Consider the following 12,705-nt stretch of genomic DNA (forward strand, 5'->3'; position numbering starts at 1 on the left):
TTTTTGCTGGTCAGAAAGTCGCAAAAGGGGAATCAATCACCCCAAGACAACGGCAACCGTCATAAATATGAACCAATTGCCAAGCGCCTGAATTTTGATCATGTGAACCCCGGAGATGCTGCAACTGTCGTAAAACAGGTATAAGTCACTTTTTTCAGTGCTGTTAGAGCAGGGGTTTCAAACTCAAGGCCCGCGGGCCTGCTCCAGCCCACGGAGCGCTTAAATCTGGCCCTGGAAATAGCAAAGGATCAGCCTGCGGTGTCTCTGGGAGCCAAAACAGAGGGTGGGTGAGCTCTTGTGTGGCCCTCCCGCGCCCTTGTTGGCCAGCAGAGTGCTGCATGAGGCCATCCAGGCCAAAAACTGTGTTTGTGTGACAGGGGGGGCTCACACGGCCGGCAGGGTGCTGCAAGAGGCGTCCATCCCATCATCCCCTGCCCCCCTCCACCCCCACTCCGGCCGGCCCGCGTAGGAGAACTCCAATGCTGATCTGGACCAGAAGAAATCCAGTTTAACACCTTTGCGTTACAGCTTTGAACCGTCGCTAAAGGAACGGTTGCAAAGCGGGGACTACTTATACCTGCGTTCAACTGAGTCTGTCGCACTCACTGAATGCATCATTGCTCTCCTATAATGCAGACTGTGGTTTCTTGAAAACTCTGCATACTACCTGTTTATTTCTGCCATATTTTCTACCCTGTGCTCTCTAGAATAATTTATTTCATTAATAATTCATGTATATGTATATGTATATGTATTGTGTCACAACCCCTAGTATGGGAGGGAGCATACTGCTTCCCTTTTCTGTCTTTCGGCTCACCTTAGGAGCCATCCAGGCAGAAAGCCATTTTTTTATGTTGCCTTGTTACATTTGTGTTGCATTTGTGCTGATGTATGTATGTATTTGTGTTACAACCCCTGGTATGCCCAAATATGGGAGGAAGCTCACTACTCCCCCTTTCTGTCCTTTGGCTCATTACAGAAAACCATCCAGGCAGAAAATGATTTTTTTTTTAATTTTTAATGTTGCCTTTTTATATTTGTGTTGTATTTGTGCTGATAAATAAATAAAGGGAGACTAGTATAGATCTATTTCAAGCTATTTAGCTCTCATCAGCTACCCGGGTTCAAATCCCAGTAGGGGTATGGCTAGCTGATGAGAGCTAAATAGCTTGAAATAGATCTATACTAGTCTCCCTTTATTTATTTATCAGCACAAATACAACACACACACACACACATATATATAAAAGCAGGAGACGGGGGGGTATGTTAGCTGTGATTGACACATCCTATGTATAATGAACAGGGTAGAGGGATAGACTTAAATAGTGCAGAGCAAGGAAATTAGCATCCTGATTTGCAAATCAATTAACAAAGCTGTTACTTGTACAGGCAAAAATGCTGCCATTCATAGAACTGCTGGCAAAGCACCCCGAAGAAGGAATGGGAAGTCCTTTCCCCCCCCCCCCCCTAACTAGCGTTCTGGATGAAGAATCTTCTCCCCCTTTGAGTGGCTTTCACCCAAAAAGCTTACTGTGAACGAAGGAGAAAAAAAAATTGCTGACCGTTCAGAACAAAGAATCAGTGGAACAATTTGCCTTCAGAAGTTGTGGTTGCTCCCAACACTGGAAGTTTTTAAGAAGGGAGGGGACGGCCGTTTGTCTGAAATGATATACGGTCTCCTGCTTGAGCAGGGGGTTGGACTAGAAGGCCTCCAAGGTCCCTTCCAACTCTGTTGTTCTGTTATGCTGTTATCCTTCCTTCCTTCCTTCCTTCCTTCCTTCCTTCCTTCCTTCCTTCCTTCCTTCCTTCCTTCCTTCCTTCCTTCCTTCCTTCCTTCCTTCCTTCCTTATTGCTGGAGGGTTTTTAAGAAGAGAGTGGACAATCAGTTGTCTGAAATGATATACGGTCTTCTGCTTTAGCAGGGGGTTGGACTAGAGGACCTCCAAGTTATTCAGTTATGCTGTACCAATCTTTCCTTCCTTCCTTCCTTTTCTCCCTCCCTCCCTCCCGCATCACTGGAGGTTTTTAAGAAGAGATTGAACAAGCACTTGTCTGAAATGGTATAAGGCTTCCTGCCTGAACATGAGGTTGGCCTAGAAGACCTTCAAGGTCCCTTCCAACTCTCTTATTCTGAGTCCCCCCCCCCGCAGTTTCCTAAATAATATCATGAATAGACTCTTATAAAAAGGAATGGAAAGATATTTCAGTTTGCATTAAGTAACAGTGACTCTTGAAATACAGATAACCTTTGACTTACGACCACAATTTCTGTGGCTAAGGAAGACAGCTGGTAAGCGAATTTTGTTCCCCTTTTTACAACTGGCCTGGCCACAGTTGTTAAGTGAATCGCTGCACTGGATAAGTTAGTCAGGCGGCTATTAAATGAATCCAGCTTCCCACTGACCTTGCTGGTCAGAGGGGATCACATGACCCCGGGGCATTGCAACCGTCATAAGTAGGAGTCAGTCACCGAGCATCCTCCATTTTGATCATGTGACCAAGGGGAGTGGCGTGAAGGTTGTAAGTGTGAGAACCGGTCATAAGTCACTTGTTTGTGGCGCCGTGGTGACTTCAACCATCATAAATAGGAGTTGGTCGCCGAGTGTCTTCATTTTGTGACCAAGGGGGAATGGTTCGATGGTCGTCAGTTGTTCTCGTGGCCATGGTGACTTTGGATGGTCATTAAATGAATTGCATTGACTTCTTGACATACAGCCGGTCCAAGCAAGGATGAAAAAACCATAACATTTTCATTGTTCACCAATGTTTGACTAAACATTTGACTTTTCCAATTATTTGGCAGAGGGTTTAACCAGAACAAGAGGCAGGTAAATACGAATAAATCCTAGGTAAGCTTTGGACAAACAAAATCCGGAATTCAGCGGTACAGATCGGTATTCCGTATTAAAGTGACTCATCTTTAGGGAATGGAATTGACGCTACCGAAAAAGGCCCCAGGCTACCTCTTTGTCAACAGGACTGTTTTAATTGTTGGAGGCAATTAAATCTCTGAAAGAAAAACAAAATAATACGTTTTGATGTTTGAGCAGAGAAGGATTTGGTTGTACCATGAAAACCTTCTTTGTGAAGTTAGGAGAAAACTAATTGTACCGCTACCAGAACAATTTGACCTCTAAGATGCGTGTAGATTAAGAGAAGGCTTTTGTTCGGTGGAATGACAACTTAAGGGAGATGTTGTCTTTGAGAAGGTTGTTATGTGCAGATGTGGTATTCGGCCGGTTCGAATTGCTTTGCCTGAACCAGTAGTGCCGAAGTGCGAGTGGGCCTGTCCACCCGCCCTCGCTTCAAAGCTTCCTGTGTAGCCTCATTTTCGACTCTGCATGCATGCATGCACGCCGTGTGCGCAAGCAAAGCACATGTGCGGAAGGCTGTGTGGAAGGTGCGCGTACTCGCTCGCTCACAGCTGCCAACCGGTGGTAAGCCTAAGTGAATCCCACCGCTGGCTATGTGTCAGTGGTGGGATTCAATTTTTATTACTACCAGTTCTGTAGGCGTGGCTTGGTGGGCAGTACATGGCTTGGTGGGCGTAACAGGGGAAGGATACTGCAAAATCTCCATTCCCTCCTCACCCAAGGGAAAGGATGTTGAAAAATCTCAATTCCCACCCCACTCCAGGGGAAGGTTACTGCAAAATCCCCATTTCCTCACAATCAACTGGGACTCGGGAGGCAGAGAATAGATGGGGGCGGGGCCAGCCAGAGATGGTATTTCCCAGTTCTCTGAATTACTCAAAATTTCCGCTACCGGTTCTCCAGAACTGGCCAGAACCTGCTGAATACCACCTCTGCTATGTGTGCTGTGAAAATCAGCGCAAACTTCATGTCCGCCAGTAAACTACAAATTCAGCGGCTCATGTGCAAAGGCGTGCATATGAATGCATGTAAAATTTAAGGATTATCTAAGCTTGATTGGGGTTTTTTTGGGTGCCGTGAGAGAGCTAAATGGTAATACGGGGAGTCCTCAACGTATGACTACATGTGAGCCCAAAATGTATGTTGCTAAGTGAGCAATTCGTTAAGTGAGTTTGGCTTCATCTTACGAAGCTTCTCGTCAAATTTGTTCAGTGAATTGCTGCAGTTGAAAAGTTAGTAACATGGTGGCTAAAGGAATCTGGCTTCCCCGTTAATTTTGCTCATCCGACGGTTGCAAAAGGAGGATTTCGTGACTCTAGGATGCTGCAATTGTTGTAAGGATGAGCCAGTTGCCAAGCATCCAAACGTAAATCACGTGACCTTTGGGAGGCTGCAAGGGTTGTGTGAAAAATGGTCATAAGTCACTTTTGCCAGTGCCGTTGTAACTTTGAATGGTCACTAAACGAACTGTGGTAAGCCGAGGACTACCTGTACGTATCACAACTTATATTAAGATCTTCTAGGAAATAAGCAACATAGTGTAGGACAGAGGAGTTAAACTGGCCCGCAGTTGGATGCATCACAGGCTGGCCACCCCCACCCCCAGTTTAGTGAAGGGGGGAATATTCCCAATATGTCATTTGACAACGACATGGGTGTGACACTCCTAGTGTAGGAGATGTCCAGGTTGAGACCGTGGGAGTGGTCAAACGTGTCATCAGTCACAAGTTCCTGCATGGCCACAAGACATCTAAATCCATCCCATCTTGAACGGCTTTCTTATCACCTGCTCATTTCCTTTGACTGTTAGTTGGTCAGATTCTTGTAGAGAACTCAAGCCTGCAAAAAGTTTTTATTTGAATTGCCTGTATCGCTGATTTCCCTGGGACCTGACACAAGGGTGTAGTAAAATTCTTTATATGCACTTTTTAATTTTGTGTTACAGGTAGTCCTTGACTTATGACCACAGTTGAGCCCAAAGTCAATGTTGCTAAGCGAGACATTTGCCTAGTGAGTTTTGCCCCATTGAAATCTTTGACTTTGCTTGTTGGAAAGTCACTGAAAGGGATCACGCGACCCCAGGACGCCGCAAACTCGCTTAACGAGTGTCTCTCTTAGCAACAGAAATATTGGCAGTAAGTCGAGGACTTCCTGGAGAAGTCTTAAGCGCTATTGCAGTTTCCTTGTATCAGTTTCAACTTGTTGGTGTTTTACACAGCCGGTTGGAATGCTTTGGGAAAAAGTGGCAAGATGCAGATACCTGTGGCTGCAACGCTTGAGAGTTGTGTTTGTGTCCTTAAGGCTAGGCGCAGTGTTAGCGGTAAGGAAAGGAATGCGTGAATTCAGCTGCTGAAGGGGAAGGCTTTCTGTGCCAGAGGTTTTTATGCGGACTCCTGTTTTTGGCACCTGAAACAGCCTCTCCCAACTCTGTAGACTCGACAGGAGTTCGAATTACGCCAGACTTCCCACACAGTGCGAGCCGCAACCACGACAGGCCACAAACGTGGGAATTGCAATTTCCGTGTATCCGGCGGGAACCGATTTGGAGAACATTGTCCTAAAAAAATAACCCTTTATCGTTTTTGCGGGATATTACATGCAAGAGGGACGCGGTGGGTCAGTGGCTAAGAGCCTGAGCTTGTCAACCGCTGCCGTCATTAAATTAGCAACATGGTTGTTAAGTGAATTTGGCTTTCCTGGAAATAAATTCTGATAGCACAATTGGCGCAGGCAGTCCTTGTCTTAACAAGCACAATATGAGCCAGAAATTTCTCTCTTTAAGTCAGTCTGGCCTTATTTTACAATCCCTCTTCCCACCGTCATTAAGTGAATCACTGCCGGCCTTAAGTTTAGTCACGTGGCTGTTAAGTGAATCCGGCTTCCCCGTGGACTCCGCTTGTCAGAAGGTCGCCAAAGAAGATCACAGGATCTGTGACCGTCGTAAGCACGAGTCAATTTGCAAAGTGTCTGGATTTTGAATCAGGGCGTAAGGGTGAAACAGCGGTCATAAGTCCCATTTTTTAGGGCCGTTGCAACTTGGAACGGTCACTCAATGAACTGTGGTAAGTCGAGGACTACCTGTAATTGGAACACATGCTGCCAGACTGCTGATTTTTTATTTTTTATTTTGCTATCGTAAACTAACCTGGTCCTTTATCCCTGGTGCAAAATTCGGTACATTTTCATCTTCACGCTAACATTTATTTACCGTTGCACGTTAAATAAATAAATATTCCCAGCCTCTCTTTTTTTTTTTTTCAAATAAAATACTTTGCAGCTGTGTCATCCGCCACTTATAAAGTCCGTTTTCTTTTTCCTCTCCTCCACTCTCCGAGAGCTCAGCCAGTTGCTCACCCACTTCCTCCCGAAGCCGGTTTATTATTTTCAGCTTCTAGCCCTTGGAGACTTCAACCGCTTGCGGCAGAAGCGAGCGAGAAGGAGAGGGGTGTGTGCTTGGGAACAATTCCATCGGCAAGGTTTGTTTGACGGCTGATCTGGGTTGGGTTTGGGGTGGCGTTGTTGTTTTTTGCACTTTTCTAAGAATAGAATTTCAGGTGGCTCAGGGGCTAAGACGCTGAGCTTGTCGATCAGAAAGGTCGGCGGTTCGAATCCCTAGCGCTGTATAATGGAGTGAGTTCCCATGACTTGTCCCAGCTTCTACCAACCGAGCAGTTCGAAAGCATGTAAAAAATGCAAGTAGAAAAATAGGAACCACCTTTGGTGGGAAGGGAACGGCGTTCTATGCGCCTTCGGCATTGAGTCATGCCAGCCACATGACCACGGAGACAGCGCTGGCTCTTCGGCTTTGAAACGGAGATGAGCACTTGAAACGGAGATGAGCACTGCCCCCTAGAGTCGGGAACGAGTAGCACAGATGTGCAAGGGGACCTTTTACCTTTTAAAGAATAGAATTGGGTATGGAAATGCATCCTTAATTTTTTTTACTCTCGTGAAGGCTGACTTTTGGATTCTTCAGCTAGGACTTTGAGTGAATTTCACTTTTGATAGCAATAGCCCTTAGATTTATATACCGCTTCTCAGTGCTTTACAGCCCTCTCTAAGCAGTTTACAGAGTCAGCCCATTGCCCCCCCCCCAACAATTTGGGTCCTCATTTTAACTACCTTGGAAGGATGGAAGGCTGAGTCAATGTTTGAGCTGGTCAGGATCGAACTGTTGGCAGTGGGCAGAGTTAACCTGCAATACTGAATTCTAACCACTGTGCCAAAAGGAAGGAGAATGAGAAAGGGAATAAGGGATAAGGAAGGAAGGAAAGAAGGAAGGGCAATAGCACTTAGACTTATATACTGCTTCAACGTGCTCTTGTCTAAGCAGTTGAGTAAGCTTATTGTCTAAGCAGTTGAGTCAGCTTATTGCCCCCAACAATCTGGGTCCTCATTTTACCCACCTCGGAAGGATGGAAGGCGGAGTCCACCGTGAGCCTGGTGGGATTCGAACTGCCAAATTGCAGTCAGCAGAAGTAGCCTGCACTCTTAACCACTGGCCTTACCACTGCGCCTAACGACTGCTCTTACGCAGACTGATTGGTCGCCCGGGGCTTGCAAGGTCAGCTCGTCCCCAGATGTGGGACGAACGGAGGCCACCGAGAACAGGCTGCTCCGAGGATTAAATACTGTATGTTGTGTGTAGTTCATTCGTCCCTGTAGTGATATGTTATCTTGTGTCTGGGGAACACTCGGAGAAGTGATGTTTTTGTGATGCTTTAGACAGGCCCTGGGGAACGTGGGCAGGGTGTCTTCCCAGAAACTCTCTGTTCAGTAACCTTCTGAAGGTCATACTCTATGGGTTGTCAGAGAGCACCAAAGACCTCCATAGTCCTCCTCCTCTTCCCTCTCCCCCCTTCCTCCTCTTCCTCCTTCTCCACCACTCCGCAAACCTCCCTCCCTTGTAGCACTGATGATGGGTAATGAGAGGTCTGCAAGAAAACCACCAAGCTCAAAGTGCTTGTCCCATTGAAGACTCTTTGTGACTCTTCTGCCTAAGAGTTGGAGCTGATCTGCTATGGGGAGAAAGGATATGGTGGGATCGGCATTTCTCTAGATCCCCTGGTTTCAAGCCAGGTTTCATTTGCAACGCAGATCTTGTGCTTATTAGCAACGCAGCTGTTTGTTGCAAAAGAAACTGGTTACTTGCTTTTTTTGGAAGCCCATCAGAGGTCTGAAGTTCTGCATTCCTGAACAGGAAGTAGAAGAAGTTGATTGTGTCACATAATTGGAAAGACGAAGCTTCAAACCTCCCCCCCAAAAGTAAAAGGAGATGGTTTCTGAATTAAGAGTGGAATGGAATAACAGAGCAGGTCTGTTGGAGGTCTTCTAGTCCAGCCCCCTGCTCAGGCAGGAGACCCTAGACCATTCCGGATAGGTAGCTGGCCAGTCTCTTCTCAAAAGCCTCCAGTGATGTAGCACCCACAACTTCTGGAGGGGAGCCCGTCCCATGGGTTAATTGTTTTCACTGTTAGGAAGTTTCTCCTTAATTCCAGCTTGCTATTTTCCTTGATTACTTTCCACCCTTTAAAAATATCGTGAAGTAGAAACTCAAAAAACATCATCTGGAACCAGGGGTGTCAAACTCTATTTCATTGAGAGCTGCATCAGGGTTGTGTTTGACCTCATGGGCATGTCCAAGAAAGGCATGTTCAGCTCGACGTCACTCATGTCGGGGGCGCCTGTGGTGGCCCGAGTGCTCTGCCAGCGAAAACGGGCTCCCCAGACCCGTTTTCGGCTGCGACGGCCTCCTGCAACCCTCTGCCAGCGAAAATGGGCTCCCCAGACCTGTTTTCAGCTGTGATGACCTCCTGCAACCCCCTACCAGTGAAAACGGGCTCCGAAGCTCCGTTTTCGGCTGCGACGGCCTCCTACAACCCTCTGCCAGCGAAAATGGGCTTCCCAGACCCGTTTTCAGCTGCGATGACCTCCTGCAACCCCCTACCAGTGAAAACGGGCTCCGAAGCTCCGTTTTCGGCTGCGACGGCCTCCTGCAACCCTCTGCCAGCGAAAATGGGTTCCCCAGACCCGTTTTCAGCTGCGATGACCTCCTGCAACCCCCTACCAGTGAAAACGGGCTCCGAAGCTCCGTTTTCGGCTGCGACAGCCTCCTGCAACCCTCTGCCAGCGAAAATGGGCTCCCCAGACCCGTTTTAGGCTGCGATGACGTCCTGCAACCCTCTGCCAGCGAAAATGAGCTCCCCAGCTCCGTTTTCAGCTGCGACGGCCTCCTGCAAACCCCTGCCAGTGAAAACAGGCTCCGAAGCTCCGTTTTCGGCTGCGACGGCCTCCTGCAAACCCCTGCCAGTGAAAACAGGCTCCGAAGCTCCGTTTTCAGCTGCGACGGCCTCCTGCAACCCTCTTCCAGCGAAAACAGAGCTTGGGAGCTCCGTTTTTGCTGGCAGAGGCACCGTGGGCTAGTCCTTTGCTGTTTCCAAGGCGGCCTCAGGGGCCAAATCTAAGCACACTGTGGGCTGAATCCGGCTCTCGGGCCTTGAGTTTGACACCATGGATCTAGACCAGGGGTGTCCAAACTTGGGAACTTTAAGACTTGTGGACTTCAACTCCCAGAATTCCCCAGCCAGCCATGCTGGCTGGGGAATTCTGGGAGTTGAAGTCCACAAGTCTTAAAGTTCCCAAGTTTGGACACCCCTGATCTAGACAAACAAGCAGAAGGTATGAGACAAGCGTTTGAACGTGGATTAAATAGTCGTCGTCGCGAGTATTACAATACTCACTGTCACGGATTAATTGGCCATCTCGATTTAAGCCAAAACATTGTGCTTGCTTTAGTTGAAATTCTAAGGTTTCAAGTTGTGTGTTTCCTTTTCTTTTTGTTGTCTCCGCAGCCTAAAATGACTTCGGTATAAACGCCACAGAATGGCCTCCAAAGTAACAGATGCGATCGTCTGGTACCAGAAAAAGGTAAGATTTTTTTTCCAGTATGAAATGATGGTCCAGCTAGGTCAGTAATGGCTAACATTTTTATCGTTACGTGCGCGACATCCCTCCCCGTGTGCCCCGTCCCCCTGTACTTACGTGCATGACTCCCCCTGGTCCTCCGCGTGACTCCCCCCCCGCAATCCTCCCCCTGCCTCCCTGAAGCCTCCTGGGACCAAAAATGAGCTGCGGGAGGGAAATGCCGCCCCCTGCGCCCTCCCCCCGCATGCACACCCCCCCCTCCTTCACACATGCGCTCTGCACATGCACAGCCCAGCAGAGACTCGGAAATCAGCTGACCGGCGGGAGGAACACACGCATGCGGGTGGAGCTGAGCTGGGGCGACGGCTCGCTGATCCAGGTCGCGATTGTCCCAAAGGTGCTTTTTCGGGAGGCCACTGGACTTTCTTCTTCTTATTTTTTTCCTTTGGAAGATGTTTCTCTTCCCATTCTCACTTGGATGAAACCTCCAAGTGGCCTCAACGACTCTCTCAAAGGATGCAAATGGCCAGGTGTCTGCAAGGAGTATCAATCCTTCCATTCTCCCGCCGTTCAGTCAGAGCTGAAGAAGCTTCTTGGATAAGAAGCGAATCTTCTTAAAAAACAAAGCAAGAAAGTCCAGTTGCCTCCTGAAAAAAAAGAAAAAGAAGCACCTTTGGGACTCATATCGGAGAGTTTTCTTTTAATAAAAGAATTCCGGTTTGATCCTCTTGTTCCTCAAAGCTTTTGTAATGTCTGGAGGCAGTAGGTGCAGTCAGTTGTCTGTTGACAACAGCTTTCATCTTTCCGTAGAAAATAAATTGCCCACCGAGCTCACCCCACATGTTCCTAGTTTTTCAAATCTTACTGGAGAAATACGCATGGGTGTAAAGTCATAGCGGCCTTGGGCACATTTGTTAATATATGAATGCAGTCATTGTGTCTTCTTTCTTGGTTCAGTTTACTGGCTGGAGTTTTGTTTGTGCGTCTGGATTTTTGGAACGCAAATTCAGAAGTGCCTTTCTGAAGGGTAAACGCTTTTTGTCTGTTTGTGTTAAGGCTTAAGGATGAACTTGATGTTCGGTTCAGTCAGCATCGCTTAGGTACAAATACAAATTATTTACTAGATCCCTTGGGGGGTCTCTGAACTTGGCTTGTTTTCTTGTTAGCGCTGATGATGCCACCTAGTTTGGTTAATGAAACGTCCGTAAGAAAACAACCTAACTCAGAAAGGACCAAGGATCCCACAATCCTCCTCTTCCTCTTTCTCTCCACAAACCCAACTCTCTTCTAGCACTGATGATGTTACCTAGTTGGGTAATGAAACGTCTGCAAGAAAACAAGCAAGCTCAGAGAGCACCCCGCATCCCACTATCCCCCTCCCTGCAAACCCCACTGCCTACTAGCCCTGATAATGTTACATAGTTGGGTAATGGAACATCTGCAAGATAGCCACTAAGCTTAGAAAGCACCAAGCATCCCACAGTTCTCCTCCTCCTCTTCCTCTCCTCCTTCTCCTCCTTCTCCTCCTTCTCCTTCCTCTTTTCACTTCTTCTTCCTCTTCTCCTATTCATTCTCCTTCTCCTCCTCTTACTCCTCCTTCTTTTCCTCATCTTCTAGCACTAAGGACTCCACAGTGCTCCTCCTCCTCCTCTACTACTCCATAAACCCTACTCCCTTCTAGCACTGATGATGTTACTTAGTTTGAGTAATGAAATGTCTGCAGAAAACAGCCAAGTTCAGAGAGCACCAAGGGCCCCACAGTTCTCCTCCTCTTTCCTCCTTCATCCTCCTCTCCACAAACCCCACTCCCTTCTAGCACTGATGATGTTACTTAGTTGGGTAATGAAATGTCTGCAAGAAAACCACCAAGCTCAGAGAGCACTAAGGACCCCATCGTTCTCCTCCTCTTCCTCTCCCACCCCACCCCAAAACTCCTCTCCCTTTTATCACTCGTAACAATCCTCCTTCTCTTCCACTCCACAAACCCCACTGCCTACCAGCCCTGATAATGTTACCTAGTTGGGTAATGAAACGTCTGCAAGAAAACCACCAAGCTCAGAGAGCACCAAGGACCCCTCATTTCAAAAATATTCTTCTTTATTGATTATTAGATTCCATTTACTGCAGCATAGAGGAGGAACATTACAATAAATCTCCTGAAATTTGGCTGGTCAATTCTAATCCAGCCTGGTATAATTACATCATGTTGTAGTAGGGTTTTCTTTATTCCTAGAAGTTTTTTTTTAATTACAAAAATTTTAGATTATAGGAAAAAGGAAGAGAAGAAAAACTTGCAGAAAATTTTCTGTCCAGGAGCTGGATTCTGTGTCTTCTTAATTAGGACCAACTAATGACTTTATGAGGCTCTAATAATCTTCCTTAGCTGAAGGTCTTTTTAGTGAATAAAACATTTTTATGTCCCGAGGAGCTTTTTAAACGGCAACAAGTAAGGCTGTTTACTGTCCAGGGCATCATCCAGTGCCTTAAATTTTAATATAATTGCCTTCTTATTTACAAAGGATGCTGAGGCTTTTAAAAAACATCAATTAGCTTGGATCCCTGTGAGGAGGCCTACACTGATTTTTGCATAAAAATAGTTGCGCTCCAAGTTAACGCATCTGTCTCCAAATTTAGATATATCTTTATTATATATAGACTCGATCAGCTCAAATACCAGTAAGGAGGGCAGGTGGGCCCTCCGGAGCGCCGTACTGGAATGGTATCTGGTGCTCCCAGCAGGCACTGGTACACCCGTACTGGGGCGTACTGGTCGTATCCCACCACTGGTATGTATGTATGTATGTTCCAGCATAACTCTGGAGCGCCTCGAGCAATTTCAACCAAACTTGGTACACAGATGACTTGCTCTCTGGAAACAAATACTGGGGGAGTAAGGCAATCCTGG

General features: G+C 47.0%; 1 protein-coding gene across 1 annotated transcript in view; it reads left to right on the top strand.

Moving 5' to 3' along the window:
- The window catches only part of PHTF2 (putative homeodomain transcription factor 2), a 56,874-nt gene that overhangs the window by 9,868 nt on the left and 34,301 nt on the right, over positions 1–12,705 (top strand). The window contains exon 2 of the mRNA XM_081957541.1: positions 9,728–9,803. Within this exon, the coding sequence (XP_081813667.1) occupies positions 9,759–9,803 (45 nt within the window). The 5' untranslated portion in view covers positions 9,728–9,758. The remainder of the gene's footprint in view (positions 1–9,727; positions 9,804–12,705) is intronic.

Source organism: Natrix helvetica (assembly GCF_964273705.1).
Source record: "Natrix helvetica genome assembly, chromosome: 6".
Classification (NCBI taxonomy): Eukaryota; Metazoa; Chordata; class Lepidosauria; order Squamata; family Natricidae; genus Natrix; species Natrix helvetica.